The sequence below is a fragment of the Paroedura picta genome, chromosome 1 (genome assembly GCF_049243985.1).
Source record: "Paroedura picta isolate Pp20150507F chromosome 1, Ppicta_v3.0, whole genome shotgun sequence".
Classification (NCBI taxonomy): domain Eukaryota; kingdom Metazoa; phylum Chordata; class Lepidosauria; order Squamata; family Gekkonidae; genus Paroedura; species Paroedura picta.
In genome coordinates, this window is record NC_135369.1 from 204,987,253 (window position 1) to 205,007,185 (window position 19,933).

The 19,933-nt window shown below is 47.1% G+C and overlaps 1 protein-coding gene across 1 annotated transcript in view; it reads left to right on the plus strand.

The window, feature by feature from the left end:
* The window catches only part of PLEK (pleckstrin), a 29,446-nt gene extending 18,458 nt beyond the window's left edge, over nucleotides 1–10,988 (plus strand). Inside the window, exons 6-10 of the mRNA XM_077317856.1 lie at nucleotides 492–676; nucleotides 2,786–2,890; nucleotides 5,418–5,501; nucleotides 8,731–8,800; nucleotides 10,168–10,988. Coding sequence (XP_077173971.1) covers nucleotides 492–676; nucleotides 2,786–2,890; nucleotides 5,418–5,501; nucleotides 8,731–8,800; nucleotides 10,168–10,307 — 584 coding nt within the window. The 3' untranslated portion in view covers nucleotides 10,308–10,988. The remainder of the gene's footprint in view (nucleotides 1–491; nucleotides 677–2,785; nucleotides 2,891–5,417; nucleotides 5,502–8,730; nucleotides 8,801–10,167) is intronic.
* Nucleotides 10,989–19,933: the final 8,945 nt, after the last annotated feature.

Below are 19,933 nucleotides of genomic sequence, written 5' to 3' on the forward strand. Positions count from 1 at the left end.
TGTGATGAGAACTGAGAAGAACATAAGGGGTGTGCATTTGGATATATTTGGGGCAAAAAATAAAATAGCCAAGAGATACCTTATCGATATTTTGGGCTATTCTTTCAGCCAAATATACAACCTTCCCCAGTTATCCTAAATAGTCGATCCACAAAAATCTTGAAAATATTCGAGATGTTTTGGTACTTCCAGATAGCCAAAGGCAATTTAAAGAGATCACAATCCCTTTAAACATTTTCTGGGTGGACTTGCAACATGGGGAAGGCCTATAAAGCCCCACCCTGGCATCATGCCCCAAATCTCCTGGCATTTGCCAACACAGCACTGGGAATCCTATCATCGAGGCCTTTAACTCTCTGAATCATAGTCCCAAATTGAAGGTCTTTTACGATGCTTTTCACCACTTCATCAAGGGAAGGCTTCCTCTGTTTTCCTAGCTGTTGCCTCTCATAATGTTTTGTTCCATCCTTTGTCCATTTCCTGTCCATTAGGCAGCTGTGTAATTGACTGGCTTCTGTCGAACAACTCTATTCGGAACCGCCAAGAGGGTCTAGTGCTGGCATCAGCCCTGCTGAATGAAGGTTATTTCCAACCTGCCGGGGATGCTTCCAAGAGTGCAGCAGAAGGCCTGGCAGAAACGTCCTTCTTGGATCACGACGATGCCTTCTACTACTTTGTGCGTGAATGCTTGCGAGTTCTTAATACAGCTCCCCAGAGCATCTTCTAGGGCAGGGTCCCAAAGGGATACTGGATTCCACCACAAAATGGCTGCCTACAGGGGGGCCAGATCTAGACTGGGGAATCCCAGAATATCCTGGAGACCCCCAGGTCCTACCTGGAGGCTGGCTTCTCTAACTGCACCACAAAACAGAGTTTCATGCCAAATATCCCCTAAATTGGGACAGGCATTTATTTCAGAAAGGGTGCTCCCATCAGACCCAAAGGGAGACAGACTTCTTGGGGTCTTCTGATGGACCTCCTGCTCCAGTGAGGCAGAGCAATGCTGGGGAAGAAGCAGATGAGAGGCAGGGAATACAACCATCCCCGCTTCGTCATGTTCCTCTGGAGTGAATCAAGCTCTATTTAGTTATCATTAATTTGTTTACAAAATATCCATCCCATTCACTCATCTGTAACCATTAATAAAGCAGTCAGGGGTGGTAGGAGGAGTTAGGCTTCACTACCTAACCACCAACCAGGTCAGCTGTCCAGGCTGTCCCATTCCTGATTGGCCGGCTGTCCAATGAACGGCCAATTAGGAAGGAAGTCCCGCCTCTGGTCGTGTTCCCATCCAACTTCTTCCATTTGGAAGCTCTCCAATTTCCATTTGCAAGAAGTACCAACCAGGTAAACAGGAGCAGGGAAGGAGGGCAGAGGGCCTGGAACTGTGGGTCGGTGGGGGTGGGGAGAGGAGGTAAAGAGCCCACGCCAGTGCTCTGGCTGCCCTGAGCAGCTATAGCTGTGGCCTTGCCAGGTCTTGATGAGGCTGCTGGGGCAGCGGAAGGACTGGACTGCCTGCCTCCCCACCCCCCAGATCCCTGCTGTGGCCTCCTTAGCCTGCGGTGGGACTTTTGTGGCTAGCAGCAGGGGAAGCAAAGGCCCCACTGGCACTCCCCCCCCCTGGCAAAATGCCTGCTGGAGGCTTTGGAGGGCCTTTTGTAGATGGCAGCGAGAGGAGCTGGGACCCTGCTAGCGCTCCCCCTCTTCACCCCCATAAACATCCACTGCAACCTCTGTAGGCCTCAGCTGGCCTGCCTGTGGCGGGGGGCGGCGCCCATTGCTGCTAATGTGAATTAATGCAGCTTCAGTCCACATCAGGAGGCCTTGGTAGTGGGATTTTGCCATTTCACACAATAAAATCCAGCTGCAAAATGCCTTGGAAGTTGATGGAAAGTGTGTGGAAGCACACAATTGTAAAATGCACGAATTTGGCTGCTGCTTTCTTACATTTGGTCTAGAAGATGAGCTTTAGCCTTTTGGCATTCCTAGCTGTGGTATTACTGCAGCCATTTTATCAAACGGTCCTTCTGAAGCAGTGTGACTCGGCATTTCTGCACTCAAGCCAACATCTGGTGCAAAGGCTTCGGGAAAGCAAGCCGCTCTGAGTCTCCAGTGAGATGATGCCTCTTGGGAAAGGGCCATGTGTTAGCCGCTGAAGGTCTTCTGGTCACACTTCGCTCTTTTGTTTTTTTTAGTACCTCAGGAGGTTAACCACATACATACATGCGGCAAACCCTTCTCACAGGCTTTCTGAAAATATAAGCTGAGGCAGTAACGTTTCTTGCAGTCCGCATGCCTAAATCTAGCTAATGTGGGCCAAAGGACAGGGGCTCTCTCTCTCTCTCTCATATATATATATACATATGATCAGATGACGACGATTAGTTTTCCAGGAAGAAATGACTGCTTTGGAGGGTGAACTGTATAAACCTTGCTGAGCCGCCCCTCCCCAATGCCCCCTCTTCAGGCTCCGCCCCCCAAATCCCCAGGAAGTTCCTAACACAGAGTTGTCAACCCTACTAAGAACATCAGAAAATCCCCGCTGGATCACAGCAGGGATTCATCTAGTCCAGCATCCTGTCTCACACAGTGGCCAACCAGCTCCTCTGGAGGGCCAGTAACAGGGGACAGAGGCCAAGGTCTTCACTGATGTTGCCTCCTGTCTATGGGATTCAGAGGTTGACTGCTTCTGAATGTGGAGGCTCCCTTTTGTCCCCATGGCTTGTAGCTACTGATAAAGGTGCCCTCGCCTTAGCAGCACAATTTCTTCCCTTGGCTGAAACAGGCAGACAGTGGATTCTTCTGTGAAGGAAACTCCAGCGATGATGATGCCATCCTCAGTGAAGAGTTCAGAGGCACTGTGATCAAGCAGGGATGTCTACTGAAGCAGGTCAGTATCTACCTCATTGGCTCTTTTAACAGAGAAACAAGAGAAAGACCTAGACAGGGTGGGGTTTTGCACATAGAAGGTCCCAGGTTCCGTCTCTGGCACATCCAGTGGAAAGGACCAGGAAGTAAGCAATATGTGGGCCTTTCTGCACAAGGACCAATGTTGCCAATTGGTTCCACAAAGCAGAAACGCTATTTTAAATAGTGGAATCTCGGCGTTCCGCATACCTGCTTCATCGGAAGTTCGGAGGAGAGAGCCAGGGGGAGGGACTTTGTTGCAGCCACCACATTAAGAACGCACAGGTCTTTTTCGCTAGTGTTGCAGGTTGCTGGCAGGAGTGTAGCGATTTTCTGAGGATGAATCCACTTTTCTGGATTCACTGGAAATCGCTACAACGAAGCGATTTTAGCGCTAGTGTAGCAGGACTGTTGCAGATTGTGTGCGACATCATGCGGAACGGCAAATTAGTAGCGTTTATCATTTGCAAGCCTTCTGCTACTTTGAACTCATGCGGAATGGCCCGAGAAATTTCAAGCAGAGATCCTTGAGAGTCACTGCCTGTCCAAGTAGACAATACTGACCTTGATGACCAAGAACACTGCAGATGAGGAGGCTTCATGAGCTCTCAATGACTGTGCTCAGTGTTTGTATGCCAGGGCATGCTAGGTGCCATTCCAATGAACTGCCTTATAATGAATCAGACTCTTTCTCCATCCAAGTCAGTATTTGACTACTCAGACTGGCAGTGGCTCACTCAGGTACTAAAGCCTTGCTCAACTTAGTCCTGATTTTTTTAGCTTGTTGATCCACAAGCTTTGGAATGGGTTTGGGCACAGTTCAACTGCATGTCTGCCCTTCAGGGGCATATTCACAGTTGTAGAGTCAATTTGGTATGAACAATCAGGATTTTTAAAGGAGGAGGGTTGTTATAGATAGTGCTATCATCAGAGGTGCTGAATCCCCCCTTTAAAAAAAAAGGTTCTAAAATATTAACATATAACTAGAGCAGTGTAACAATAGGCTAACAAGTTCTCTTAATTCCCATCTTTCTTCATTTTTAAGTTAAATCTGTAGCCCTTTCCCTTGAAGATTTGCTTTTCCCCTTGTATTTCAGCAATGAAAAGGTCTAGAGGCTTGTTTAAAAAACATGAAGAAATATGGGACTTCAGAGAGACAGCTATGCCTATTGTCACAACACTCATTCGTTCAATCAATCAATCAATCAATCAATCAATCAATCAATCAATCAATCAATTTTTAGACTACCCTCCCAGTGGGCCAGCTGAGGGCGGTATACAAAGTTGTGCATAAAATGCAAGTAAACATAAATATTGGATTTAAAATTAGCAGCAACAGTTCCTCCACTGAATGGTATAGTGCAGTGGTCCCCAACCTTTTTCCGGCTGGGGACCTGCGGGGCAACTGCCCCGCCTGCGCAGCGCGCATGAGCAGCCGCGCCTGTGCAGCGCGCATGCGCGGCCCTGATTCCCTCCCCCCCCCCTCCAGCAGTAAGGAGCTTCCCGGGCCACAAGCTTGCAGCCCGGGGAATTTTTTTACTGTGGGGTGGGGGGTGGGGAGAGGGAACCGCGGCCCGGCACCCTGGCCTTCGCGGCCCGGCACTGGGCCGCAGACCGCAGGTTGGGGACCACTGGTGTAGTGGTTAGGAGTGCGGACTTCTAATCTGGCATGCCAGGTTCGATTCTGCGCTCCCCCACATGCAACCAGCTGGGTGACCTTGGGCTCGCCACGGCACTGATAAAACTGTTCTGACCGGGCAGATATCAGGGCTCTCTCAGCCTCACCCACCCCACAGGGTGTCTGTTGTGGGGACAGGAATGGGAAGGCGACTGTAAGCCGCTTTGAGCCTCCTTCGGGTAGGGAAAAGCAGCATATAAGAACCAACTCTTCTTCTTCTTCTTCTTCTTCTATTTTTATCATTATCCCCCCAAATCATGCTGGTCTGGGAATTTACAGATGGCTAAAGTAAATAGACAATGAATTAACTAGAATGGGTGGGGCCATAGCTGGTATCAATATGTTAGTGCCTCAGGGTACTTGTCCTCAGGGTAGGGGAGAGGACACCCCCAGGACAGGCACCACAAAGGGTAGACCACTGTAGAATGGAAATGTGGGTGGGGAGGGGCAGGACAAAGAAAACCATCAGAAATATTGCACATGAGGAAAATGGTGATTGAGAACAGGCTTCTGGGAAACTAGAAAGAAAAGGGGCGGGAAACGCACGAAATGAAAACGAAAGGAACAAAAATACAAGTGGGAATCTAGACAAAGTGGAGCAGCGTGAGGTGAGAACTGATGTGACAAAAGCATGCGAGAAAACAGAACAGTCCTGGGTGAGCTGTGGAGAAGGAAAGCCCCTGTGGGGCACCTTAAAGATCAATATCTTTAGCCAGTCCGTTGCTTTTGTGCCTCTCTCAGGCTTACTGAGGAGGATCCTGTCCACCTGCAGTTGTGCGTTTGTTTCTGTAAAGTGAAAAGCCAAAACAATCTATTTATTCCCTTTATTCAGGGACATCGGCGGAAGAACTGGAAAGTACGGAAGTTTGTGCTGAGGGAGGATCCTGCTTACATCCACTACTATGATCCTGCTGGGGTGAGAGACCATTGGGCGGTGGCTTTACCAGAGAATTCCCCAGAAAAGACTATTAGAAAGGCTTCAGAAGGGATCTGGGAAGACACCTCTGATAGGACTAATCTTGCTACGTTGGCAATCTTTTCTCTGCATAATCAGTACCATAAAATCTGCATACTCAAGTACATGTCATTATCAATAATTCAACCTTTGATTCAACAGCAAGGGCTAGAGATATCTTTGTTTCTTTATGGTGGAATTAAAGCTGGTAAATGAACATAAGAGATACCGTGTTGGTTGAGGCCAATGGCCCATCCAGTCCAGCAGTCTGTGTCACACTGTGGCCAAAACCCAGGTGACTTCAGGAGGTCCAGCAGTGGGGCCAGAAGCCCTCCCACTGTAGCCCCCCAAGCACCAAGAGAAGAGAACATCACTACCCCAAGCATAAGAGTAGACTTGAAGCCATGTTGGATGGGCCATTGGCTCCAGAAGCCCTCCCACAGTTGTCCTCCAAGCACCAAGAAGGCAGCATCTTCCTCCAACAGAGTGTTCTAGCTCGGGTCCAAGGAGATGTAGTGGGAAACTTCTCCACACTTGCCCAGTCCCTCCTTTTGCTTCCAACGCTAGTGCATGATGTCACTTCTGGCGAAAAACTGGAAATGACATAATTACATCTAAGCGATGGTCTAGCAATCCTGGAGTGTCACCCCAATGTAATGACATCACTTCTGGTTTTTCATCAGAAATTATGTCTTGTGCTGGCACAATGCCAACATAACTATGCTCACACCCCAATGTTTCCTTCCAGGGGGTGTCAGCTCTCGCTGGCAATCATAAATGTATCTGCCTGTCCCTCCAGGAAACTCAGAGTGAAATTATTATTTCTTCTAAGTATCATCTCTGTTTCTAGGTTCCGCAGGCTTTTGTAGCATTTCAGAAACCTGCATAACCTCTTTGTTGATGTTGGGACAAAAGAAATAAGCATGTATGGTCAGGATAACAATGCCCTCATGAATTTTGATTTTCTTAAAATCAGTGACTTGTCTCTGGTGAAAAAAAAGTTTGTTCTGTATTAAGAAACCCAATCAGATGTATTGGTTTTAATATACTACCCTTCCCTGCATGCAGGCTTGGGGTGGTTCACAATACATGTCATACCTACATTGTAAAATCACAGTAAAACATTATTCAAACTTATGATGCTCTGTTCTGCCTGCTCAGTTTGTCGATCTGCCTCCTGGTCCATTTCACAGGCAGTATGCTCTTTTAGTCGGGTTCTGATTTGGTGCAGCAAAACCTGGAGTTGGATAGAAGGAGGTCTGGAGGCTTTATTGGGAGATAGTTTGTTCTGGCCTCAACTGGCCTCAACTGAAGAGTACCATTTTGCAGGCCCTGCAGAACTTAGGTAGTTCTATCAGGGCCTGGGCCTTGACAGGCAGCACATTCCAACAGGCTGGTGCCATGGCTGAAAAGGCCCTGGCCCTGGTTGAGGCCAGATGTACTTCCTTTCGGCCACCAACATGTTGGTAGTAGGAGAAGATCTTAACATTCTTCTGGGGCAACCCCTCCCCCCAAATCTTCTTAGTCTCTGAAGGACTTGAGTCTACCTGTTCTATCGAAGACCAGCACAATAACCTAGCAGTATAAACCCACATCAGAGCATGTGTTCCCTCACTGTCTGTCTGCCCAGCCATGCAGAAATGGTACTGGCTAGATTTGAGGAAAACCAGGCAGAGTAGTTCAGCAGTATTATTATTATTATTATTATTATTATTATTATTATTATTATTTAATTTTTAGACCGCCCTTCTCCCAATAGGTCTCAGGGCGGTTTACAACATAAATAGTTAAAACACAATAAAATCCCCATAAAAACCCCAATTAAAAGTTACATATAACATATCACATAACATATAGCGGCGGTGGTCACAATTCTGATCTTAGTTCAGCCTGGTGGAGAGAATAATGTTCAGAAGAGGGTGGCACCAATACAATACATCTAACCATGATCTCGGTGTTAGAGATCTCAATATTGGAGGGGATCCTCTGATGGATTAGTGGGAGAACTGCCCTGGCCTCAACCATATGCCTGGCGGAAGAGCTCCGTCTTACAGGCCCTGCGGAAAGCTGGTATATCCTGCAGGGCCCTTAGCTCTTCTGGGAGCTCGTTCCACCAGGTTGGGGCCAGGACTGAAAAGGCCCTGGCCCGGGTCGAGGCCAGGCGAACATCCCGTGGGCCCGGGACAACCAGTAGAATTGACTGCCTAAGAAGGTGGTGAGTTCCCCTCACTGGTGATCTTTAAGCAGCAGCTGGACAGATACTTGTCCTGGGTTGAGTCTGCACGGGGCTTTTTATCCACTCCCAGTCCAAATAAATCCCTCCCGTCTACACTGAATTCGATTTCCATTTAGATTTTGGTTGCTTTAAATTTCCCCTCTGCAACATGCATGATTGACCCGTAGTGACCCTACCTTTCCCTGTGATATCCAGGAGCAAATATAAGCCTCGATATTTGAAAAACTGCAACTAGTATAAAATGTAGATTTCTCCTTCTTGCGAATTAACTTACTGCTCCATGCCTCATAGCAAAGCAGTCTTCCCTGATTGGCCAGGGCATCAGTTCGAAGTCTTCCAGGTTCCTGGTTGCAAGGCTTCCCTCCCTATTTTAAAGTGATTGCGCTCCAGAAGCCCACAGGTCTCTCAGCAGAGATTTGCCTCATTCTCTGAGAGGCTGCTGCTGTCTAAGGTGTCAAAAGAGAAGAAATAAAGCACTAATGCAGCCTGACCACCCAACCCCCCTCCCCCTCCCCTGTTCAGGAAATGTAGTTCAGCTATGTGACCACCATTCCCCTCCCTTCTCCCTGCTCTGAGCTTTCTCAATCAAGTGCAGAAGGCTTTCTGTTTCAATTGGGGAGTGGGGGGAGGAGAAAGACCTGAGTTCAAGTTGATCTGAATTCAGCAGGATCTACAGTGAGGGGGGGGGGCGAAGTAAGTGCAGAATCAGGCCAGGATGCTTTAGGCTGATCCTGCACTGAGCAGGGGGTGGACTAGATGGCCTGTGGGATCCCTTCCCACTCTAGGATTCTATGTTTCCAATTATAAATTTTCTTTAGCTTTTCCTCACAAGTTTCCCCACAGACCACATGAGCACTCATGCACAGAGTTATTATTGCTTCTAGATAGCTGAAATGGCTGCAGAAATCAGTTGCTAACCAAAGACACAATTCTTGTGTTCCAAATCCCTTCCAGGGAGAAGAGCCTCTGGGATCCATTCACTTGAGGGGCTGTGTGGTGACTGCCATTGAAGACAATGCAAATGGTAAGCAGAAGCATACTGGCTGTTATGCTCCCAATGCATGTTGACTCATTTGGAAGCCTGCCTGCCTGCCCTCCCACAAGCCAAGTACTTAAACACTGTTGATACCAGAATTGGAGCTCCAAATGTCATTTCAAGCAAGCCAGCATACAAATTAGCATATTTCTATCTCTTAGAGAACTGCATGCTTCCAGGAGGGGCAGTGTTGGGACTTTTCGACTTGGCTTGGTCCTGAGTCCCTCCAGAGAAATACAGCTGCAGAGTGTTTTGAAAGTATGCAGTTATTAGTTGTCTTTGTGGATGAGGCACAGATCTAGACTCACAGCACTTGGGGGAGGGAATCTTTACTAGGAAAGATTATTTTCAAATACAGATCATAGTCATCTGCTACAGTCTCCTTACTGAAACACAATACAAAGGCTTAAAGTGTAATTACAAAAGCAGCACATTGAAAACCTCTATGACTGGGCTGCAAGCAGGCTATATGTCCACACATCAGCAGATGGAGAGAGCAGACAGCCTAAATGGCTGCTTCTTGCTTCTGCTCTTCCCGAAGAAAGAGGAAGTGGGTGGGAGCCCACCTTAAACAAAGTAATCTCTGGGGATTTTCCAGGCTCATGGCTGCAATCTCAGCACTGATAGCCTGGTACCATTAGTGAGCACACAGGTGCGGGTTAGCTGCTTAGACAGGTTAACAACAGCCCTTCAGAGCTGACTTCACCCAATTACTTGCTGATTGCAGTTTCAACAGGCAGAAGTTCCCCCAGGATTACAACTGATCTCCAGACTCTTTTTGAGGACTTGGCAGCTTTGAGGGCAGATTATGGCAGGAGTTCCCAATACAGAATCCTGGACTGGGCATTCTTTCCCAGTAACTTTCCCAGCTACTGCTGAGGAATACTGGTCTCTTGTTTTTAGTTTAAGGTGACTTGGTCATGTTGACCCTGCTGTTGTTTAGAATGTTCCCCTTCGTACTCTTCTCACATTGCCTCCATGAGGACATTCCATTCAACTGAGGTGAGGCTCTATTTTGTGAAGGCTACTGCTGTAACAAAACCTTACAAGTCTCCAATGGGTTACATGATGTCCAATTATATCAGCTGTAGGGTTGCCAGCCTCCAGGTGGGGCTTGGAGATCTCCCAGAATTCCATCTGTCAGGTGAGAGAGTTCCCATGGAGAAAATGGCTAGTATTGAGGTTGGATCCTGGGACATTATAACCTTTTCCCCCAAACCCCACCATGACCTGGCTGCACCCTCAAAATGTCCAGGAATGTCTGAAACTGGATTTTGCAAAACCAAAGACTCCCTCCTACTCTGCTCACTTGCTCTACTCCCCCCCCAATCTCTCTGTCTCTCTCTCTCTCTTAGGAAAGAAAAATGAAGTTGAAGGAAACCTATTTGAAATCATCACTGCCAGTGAAGTCCATTATGTGCTGCAGGCGGCCGCTTCTGCTGAGCGTACGGAATGGATCAAGGCCATTCAGCTGGTTTCCAGAACTGGAAAGTAAAAAAAAAAAGAAAGAAAGAAAAGAAAAGGGAAAAATCCCGGCTATCAAAGCAGAGGAAACATTTTGTGTTCAAAGAGATTTTTAGTGCTCTCTTCAACACTGAACCCAGGGTGGTTCCAGGTTCACTCCCTCCCCTCAATATTCTCGCCTAAAATCTGGATCATATTTAATGTACAATATTTAATGGAGCATTGCTTCTCTGTTACCACCATCACCCCTGTTTAAAGAAAACTCTCAAAGGCCACTTCAGCATACTCTGACTAATGCGCTTTCAATCCGCTCTCTGTGCACTATTGCAACTGTATTTTACTGTGTGAAAGATGAAATCCATTTGCAAACTATTGCTTAAGGACAGATGTGAAAGAACCCAAACTGTTTTCTAAAACTTTTTCATTTGAATAATGAATAAGCCTGATATGAGACTTATTTTCTGCACATGACAGTGAAAAAGAAAAGAAAACAAACAAAAAATGCTTCCTCTATCTAAGTTAACCAAATCCTGCCTGTACCAACAGCTATGGGCAGAGGTCAGAGGCCGGGATCATGTTGTCACAGAAATGTATATATTTGCGAGAGAAAAACAAAGCAGGTTTGCTTATTCTTCTTGTGTCCTGTTTATTTATGTCCTTTTGGGATATGCAAATGTGTGAAAGAGAGTGGTGATTAAATTTTAAAAATAGATGGAGTTTTCTTTGCCAACGTCATCAGGACTGCCAGACATGGAGATCTGGGGGGTGAGTGGAGTCTGGGGAAGGGAGGTTTCGGGGCTGGGACGCCTACCTTCCAAAGCCGCCGTTTTCTCCATTTTTTCCTGTTGTCTGAAGAGCTGTTGTAATAGCAGGAGATCTCCAGTCACCACCTGGAGGTTAGCAACTCCTAAGCATTATGGTGGTGATTAAAATAAGCTGCACAATACATGGCTGGCAGTTCTCAACTTTCATATCATTCAAAAAAAAAAAAGGAAGTGCAAAATGTATTTCCGGCTCCAGTCTACATACCCATATAACTTTTTATTACTACTACACTACGGGCAAAGCCTGCTTTAAAAGTGGACTGGGAGCTGGTGGCAGGCCCTCCCCCTGCCAGTTGTCACCACACGTGGCTTGGAGCCAGCCGCAGGCCCCCCCAGTGGCTGTGGTGGCAGGTGCCTCTGGTTGGGGCTGGTGGCAGTCCTTGCACCACGCAGAGGTGGGGAGGCTGGTCAGGAGAGTGGGCAGCTGCAGAAATGGCTGGCAGCACTCCTCACCCAGCATGGAGGTGGGGAAGAGCCTCTGATTGACCCTCAGTTGGGGATGGCCCTCCTAGTGAAGGCCAATCAGAAGCCCATTGGTGCTTCCCGACTGCACCAACTCCTCTGTGTGGTCCTGTGGGGGGAGGGCTAATCAGAGGGCTGGAACATCATGGGAAATACCCTGCAGATTTTATGTGGTTTGATATTTATTAATTTTTATTTATGAAATTTGCATCCCACCTTTCTTCCCTTAGAAGGCAACCAGAGGGCCTAACAAATTAAAACATATATGATAAAAATTACATTTTAAAGCCAATGTCTTGGTCATTGGGAAACCCAGCACAGTTGGCTTTTACAAAGACCCCCAATGAATATTTAAAATTCTACCCACTGTCAGTCTTTTCCCCTTCCTGTCAGATATGCCTGTAAGTGCGAGAGACAGGCCCATTCCGTACACATAGGATAATGCATTTTCAATGTGCTTTGGCAGCTGGATTTTCCTGTGCAGAACAGGAAAATCTACTTCTAAAGTGCATTGACTGGCAGGTGGCGACTCTTCCAGCAACGACACGACCAAATTGTTGGCAAATAACTTGGCCGCAGCCTTTATTAACAAAACAACCCCCTCCCTCTTAAACGTGGGGTTGGCCTTATGCAGGTAAAGGGGAGCCTGATCCCCAGCAGCCGTCTGGCTGCAACACTTTAATCCGCGGCGCTCCGGCTCCACGCCTCGCTCCCAGACGGGAGGATGGGACGCCTTCCGCCGCGGAATCCGAGGAAACGGCCACAAGGGACCCAAAGGGCGTCCGCCTCCATTGGGTCCCCCTGCCGCTTGGCCCCGGGCCCCTGGCCTCCCAGCCGGGTAGGCCGCGCCCGGGTACTGCCGGTCTCTTTAATGAGACCCCCACCTCAGGGAGTCCCGCACGCAGGCGGGCTCCCTGCCAACAGGCTCCCCGCCTAGCATAACCGCGGCTGCGACGTAAACATTTTTTAAAACAGGGAGTGGAGGGTGGGTGTCTGTTCCCTCGAGCGGCCAGGCGCGAAGAGGGCGGGTGCGCGTGCGTCTGGCCTATTTAAGGCCGCGCGCCCCGCCCCTCGCCTGCCGCGCACCGGCGCGGCCCGATGACGCCATCGGGAGCCGCGTCTGTTGCCGGGCGCCCCCGCGGCGTCAATGGCGGCCGCGCCGAGCCGCGGCCGCTCTTTATCTATTGTGTGCAGAATAGGCCACAGAATTACACAACTCTTCTGTGGTGCGTGTTCATTTCAGTGGAGTTTCTTGCAGTGTGTCCAAAATACCAAAGCACCAAATCTGCCACAGAATGGTGTCAAGAAACTGCATTTACCGGAACTTTGGTGAGACAAATCCTTGCAGGCCACTTAACACAAACAAGCAGGGATTGTATTTGCTCTCCATCAGTATTTGCCTTTATCAGTGCTGTGGCGAGCCCAGGGTCACCCAGCTGGAAAGGGAAGGCGATTGTAAGCCGCTTTGAGACTCCTTCAGGTACAGAAAAGCGGTTTCCTTCTTCTTCTCCTATAAGAATCCTGTGAGGGAGATTAAGCTCAATGTTTGAGAATGACCCAAGATCCCCCAGGACATTTCCATGTTTCGAACCCAGGACTCCCCAATCTCAGTTCAACACACTAGCCCCACTGATAAAAGAACCATATGGTTTGCTTATACTGGAATTCAAAATGATAATATAGAATCAATATTAGGTAGACCCCTGAGGGGAAGATGAAAGTTTAGTTAACCATGATTCAGCGGTGGGGAATTCACCTGGTCTGAGAAGAAGAATCTCCTGCTTCACCTTGAGTGGCCTGGAAGTCTGACCACTTATGAAAACAGCTAGAATGAAACTGGTTTCAAAACCTAGTGACCAGTGCAGGTGTGCACACTCACACATCCACCCACCAACCCTTCCTTTAACAAGGGAGAACACAAGAGGTTCCTGGTTCAAAATCATGAGGAAACCTTGACGAAGGTTGAGGGGCTGAGGGGGTTAACAACACGGGAGTTCCTATTCTAAGTCAACTGAGTTGAGTTTCTTTCTCTTTATTGGCAAAGGTTGCAAAATTAAAGCCAGAATCCAAGGACATCTTCAAGTGGGGTCTGTGATGTGATACTCAGGGGCACAATGGTCCCCGCAAGGCCCTTTCTTGGTGCCCACCAAGTGCTTTTAGACAGTGGGTGGGGCTCACCAGTGGGTCTGACCAGCCACTGGAGATCTGACTGCCTATGCAGACTTTTAAAGCATTGCTTTGGCAGTGGCTGCCACCATAGCACAGGGATCTTCACTGGGGCACCCATTTTGTCGCTGGCTTTGTGCCCTGTGACACCTGTTGAGTGGCAGACACCACTCTGTACCACAATTCCAAAGATGACCAGAGGTTCAAAAAGTTTGGGAGCCTCATGCAGCAGAACAGGCCGACTTCAGCCCATAGACCCATTCTACCTTGCCTACGTCAGAGTGTTGCCAACTCCTTCAATCTATATCTCCAGGTATTTCACTGCCACCCTGATTGTTATATGGGATTCCCCAATGAGAGGGTCAGATTTTAACTTTCCTTATCCACTTCTGAGGATACACTGACCAGGCCAAGCAGAGTCAAAGGAACTTTCCCCCGTGATATCCTGGATATAACCCTCAATATTTGAAAAATTGGCATGAGTAAAGCCGTAGCTCTCTGCCTCCCCTGAACTAACTTGCTGCCTTGAGCCTCCAATGCTGTAGAAAAGCCCTGATTGGCCAGAGAGTCAGTTCAAAGGCTCCCTTGTTCCCAGGCTGCAAGTTTTCCCTTAATGAGGAAGCCCTAACTTCTCTCAGAAGAAGCTCCAGAAGCCCTAACTTCTCTCGGTAGAGATTTGCCTCTTGGATTTATTTCCCTCCTCTGCTGTCTCCAATCCTCTCCCCCACCCTTCAAGAAAAGAAAGAAAGAGGCTCCTGCTGTGCTTGGCTCACCCCCCTTCTAAGCTTCCCCAATCAAGTGCAGAACACTTTTCTGTTTCAAAGGGGGGGGGGAATAAAGGAAGACCTGAGTTCAAATTGATCTGAATTCAGCAGGATCCACAATGGAATAAACACAGTAAGTGCAGAATTAGCCCTGCAGAGCCACAGTTTGGCTGCCCCATTCCAGAGCACGGGCAGGGGTATGTGTGAAAATTTCCTGACAGAATGGCATTTTGCCACACCCTGTTTTAAGACTAACACTATTTATTCTGGAAGAAGCTTTCAAGAGTCATGGCTTCCTTTGTTAGATCCATCCTTACATGCATCTGGTTTAATGACCTCTGAATCACGAACACTTATGGTGGAATACATTTTATCAGTCTTAAATGGTGTTCTGGGATTTCTGTTTTATTTTGCTGCTACAGACAAACAACTAGAGATGCCAATCTCTGGAGATTTCCTGCAATTACAACTGATCACTTGGAGGAAATAGCTACATGGGCAGGTGGACTGTATGGCAGTATACCCCATTGACATCCCTCTCCTTCCCAAACCCTGCCCTCCTCAGACTCTACCCACCCCAAAATCTCTGGGCATTTCCCAACCTAGAGCTGTCATCTGGTACTGGCAAATGCTGGCATCTCTTGATCACGACTGATTTAAAGAAAGCTCCACCCAGGGGGGAGAATTGCTTCCTGAGCTTTGGCCAAGATGAGACAGGAACAGCAGTCCCATTTTTCATCAGAGGGAGCTGAAGAGAGGCAGCAGCTGCCGCAGCTGATGCAAGAGACCCTTCCCCAAACCAAACCTTCCTCCAGCTACTTCACCCTTTCCAGGGTGGTCAGAGCCTAGGAGGTTAATTGTTTGTTGTTTTGTGTTGGAATTGTAATCTATCTGCTAATGTGTAGGCATGTAGTCTATTCACTATCAGTTCAATGAACCCCCATAAATATATCAAGTAAGATGCGTTTCTATTTTGTAAGCAAAATTTCTTTCTGGCTACCTTTGGAGTCAGATCATTTTTGTAATTGGTTTGAATGGCATTTTCCTCTCAGCTGGGAAATATGGAAGATGGGGGATTATTATTATTATTATTATTATTATTATTATTATTATTATTATTTAATTTTTAGACCGCCCTTCTCCCAATAGGTCTCAGGGCGTTTTACAACATAAATAGTTAAAACACAATAAAATCCCCATAAAAAACCCAATTAACATCAGCAAAAGTTACATATAACATATAGCGGCGGTGGTCACAATTCTGATCTTAGTTCAGCCTGGTGGAGAGAATAATATTCAGAAGACGGTGGCACCAATACAATAGATCTAACAATGATCTCGATGTTAGAGATCTCAATATTGGAGGGGATCCTCTGATGGATTAGTGGGAGAGCTGCTTCTATGTACAGCAGGATGCTGCTTCTATGTACAGCTTCTGTGTTTCCAAAGCAAATGATTGGTATTTGGCATTTAACCCAGTGGAGTCTGAGGAAGCAACTTCACAGGGATGTGAAGCCAGGGAGCCCCCCCCCCCCCAAAAAAAAAAAAAATCAGCCATTTTCTCCCAAGGCATCTGATCTCTGTAGTCTGGAGATCAATTGTCATTCCAGGAGATCTCCAGATCCCGCCTGGAGGCTGGCAGCCATTATCAGAAGAAGGCTCCCAACTTGGTAGGGCATTAGTGGAAAGGTTTACATTCTTGGGCAACCGACGCACCGCAATCCCTTCCGGTGACTTATCGGCAACGACCGGCCTCTCCACAATGGGCCAATTCTCCATCGAAAAGGGAAGCCAGAAGAGGAAGGGAGTGCTTGCAGAAGCGGCTGTCACCAGCATGATAGTGGCTCAAAATAGCTCGTCGTCCACGGAAGTGGGAACTTGTCCTATTTTTATTTTTATCTACTCAGACTTCTTGGACATCTGCTCAGGCCCAAAACGATGGGGCATTGCAGTCAGCAGGTCTGTGGCATCTAGCTGGGTCCCTTACTCCAGAACTTGTTTCCTTGTCTTGAATAACAACTCCCTGCCCACTGACCATTCGCATGGCCAGCACTGCATTAGGAGTGGAGCCTGAGGAGGGCAATGTTTGGGGAGAACAGGGACCTTGGGGGGATGTAATGCTATGGTCCACTCTCCAAGGAGGCCACTTTCTCCAGCTGGACTGATCTCTTGTCACCTGGAAATCAGTTGCAATCCCGAATCTCCTGCCACCACCTGGAAGTTGGCAACAGTTGTGTATGTATTTAGCAGAGACCGGGAGTGGGGATCTCAGCTTTAGCATCAGTGACACATAAGTGCCATTGGCTGGCATGCAGGAGCCATCCTGTTATTGGTTGTTTTTTTGTCCAATCAGGGGGCTCTGCTTAGGGCCAATCACAGGCTTTGGTGGGAACCCCTCAACTGTAGTTCAGATGGTGGGCTGTTTGTTTGTTGTGTGCAGTCAATAAAGAGCTGATGTTTTGGCACATGAGTGACTTATTGAACCCACTATTCAATATCAAACTTACTGAATAAGAGCCTTGTTTCATGAGAACAGAGCAGAGCAGACATAAGTATTCTGTTGTGTTGCCAACTCTGGGATGAGAAATTCATAGACATTTGGGGGGGTGGAGCCTGGGGAGGGCAGGGCTTGGGAGAGGAGGGACCTCAGCAGGGTGCAAGGTCATCAAGGTCTACCCTCCATTTTCTCTGGGGGAACTGGCTGTTTTTGGCTGAAGATCATAATTGTGGCAGTGCCCGCTGCCTTTTAGCTGTTTGTCCCTTGCATGAAGTCAGGTGCCTGGCGGTAAGGCAGGCCCACTCTGCTCCATTGGTCTTATATCACTGCCAATTTGGCTATAAGTCCCAGTATCTATAACTTGAAATTAAATGGATTGGATCCTACCAGTATTTTTGCTGGTACAAGAGGGAAGACTACCTGTTAAACTACCGCCATGAGGAACATTTAAAAATCCATATGCATCCCACCTACCCCTTACAGAAACAGAAAGGTTCTCGGATGCAGTCTATGGATTAATTTATGTTCATAAAGCTCATTCCACACCTGATGAATAATGCACTTTCAATGTGCTTTTGCAGCTGGAGTTTCCTTTCTGAGCCCATTCTGCACATGTTAGATAATGCACTTTCAAGGTCCCTTAGAAGGTTTTCCTGTTCTGCTCAGGAAAAGCTAGTTTCAAAAACACATTGAAGGTGTATTATCCAATGTATGCTGACTAGAAGTGAAACAGGGCAGAATCTGCACTGGCCTTTTTATCCCCAAATTAAAGAAAGTCATCTACACGTTATTCAGTTTCCATTTTGATATTTAGCGCTTTAATTTTGCCCTCAACAATGTCTATGATTGATCTGTGGTGACACTCCCTTTCCCCCACGATATTCAGGAGCGGATATAGCTCACTACATTAGAGGAATCTGCTTCAAGAGCTCCAGTATTAAGTGTAGATGTCTGCATTTTGCCAGATTAACTTCCTCTCCGGCACCTCCAATGCTGTCGTAGCTAAGCACTCTGTTGCTGATTGGCCAGGGCATTAGTTCAAAGACTGACTGGTTCCCAGTTGCCTTTCCCTCACAAGATTTATTTTTGCCCTCATTTTGGGATCTGTTTTAAAGTGACTGTGCTCCAAAAGCCCGCACTTCTCTCAACAGAGATTTGCCTCTTGGATTTACTTTCCCCTCATTGTTCTCTTTGAGGCTACTGCCTCCGCCCCACACCCCACTCCTTCAGGAAAAGAAAGATAAACAAGCAGCCTTGTGCTCCACTTGCCCCTTCCCCAGCTTGTTCTGGCTGTAGACTTGAGACTAGTCAAAAGGCAGGAAATAAAGCACTCTCCAGCTTTGTGCACCTTCAATCCTGGCTGAACCTTCAACCGACCCCCACCCCCCCAATCAAGCTGGAAGGAGACTGAAAATTGGGACAATGCAAGTGCAGACGGGTGATGTGTTTCAAATTAGGGAAAAGGAAGACTGTAGATGTGGGTTCAAATCAACCAGAATTTAGCAAGATTTACAGTGGAAAAAAATGTAAATACAGACTATACCAAGAAAAATCTACTCCTAAAGTGCATTGATAGTGCATTATCCAACATTTGCAGAATTTCCCCATTTCGAAGTTTTAAAAAAGCAGTCCTGTACAGCAGCATTATATTGTTGTAGCCCAGAGTTTTTAAAAAGCAATTACATTCAGGACACTTTGGGAGGTGATCAAGGATTCAGAATGGTGGGATTAAGGGGAGCAATCAGAACAAAGGTGCAAACAGGCATTATTTTGCAAAAAACACATTTTTGAAAAAGGGGAAGGGAGCACAGCATGATGGGAGGCTGCCACTGTCGGACTCAGTGCAGAAAGCATGTTGCGAATTTCAGCACAGGAAACGAGGGGAGGAAAGCACAAATGCAAGAAGGCTAGTGTCAACTTGCAACATCCAAAATGAGGCTAAAACAAGTTATTTCTCCTAATGTGGAAATAATCTAAGTGATGCAGTTTGAGGTCTGTGACCAAAAACCCACAAATGACAGGAAACAGAGGCGTTACCTCCATTTTAATTTGGTCACAGGAGAAATTATTCATATAATGTTTTTAGTTATTAGTCTGGCTTGCTACGATTGTAAATCACTATTTGTTTGCCGTCCTCTTGAATCAAATTGTACAGAATTCTTGATTCTGGCCCCAGGTTGCCAACAAGGATTGCCAAGTCTATCCCAGGAACTGGTGAAGGATGGAATGACTTATTAGGCAAAAAAGAAAAGCCAAGCCCTTGTGACTGGTATTCCACAGCAACATCTAGGCAACACTCTGGTATTAGGGCAAAACCTCTATTATAGAACTGGCTTCTATCACAAAGTGTTTGCTCAAATAGCAGAACATCACCCAGACATTGCTGGTATGATGATGTCACTTCCTGTGCAACCCCAGCAATGAGGCCAAGGCCTTCTCCTTTCTCCTGGAAAGGGACTCCCTGGCGACCAGCTGGTTGGAGGTATATGGCTTTTGGAGTAGGGGATTGGAGTAGATGGCCTCTATGAGCATTCCAACTCTAGGATTCTATATTAACATTTCTAGCTGAAAGTATCCTACAGCAGAGGTGGTGAAACTGTGTCTTTCTAGCTGTCCATGGACTATAATTCCCATGAGCCTCTGTCTGGCAGGGGTTCATGGGAATTGTAGTTTATAGACAGCAGGAGAGGAACGGTTTGGCCAGCCCTGCCCTACAGGGTTACCATAAGTCAGTTACAACTGGACTGCCAAAAAAAAAAAAAATCTGGAAGAAGCAATCCTCCTTAGAAATGGTGAAATCTGTCTCATTCCTCAACCCTAGACCTACCCTAAAGTACATTTGCTGACTCTTCCTAATGTTGCAATGACCCCCTTTCTTTTCTTGGGCAGATGCTGATATGGCTTATTCTTATCAAAGGTCAAGAAGAACACACACACACAGAAA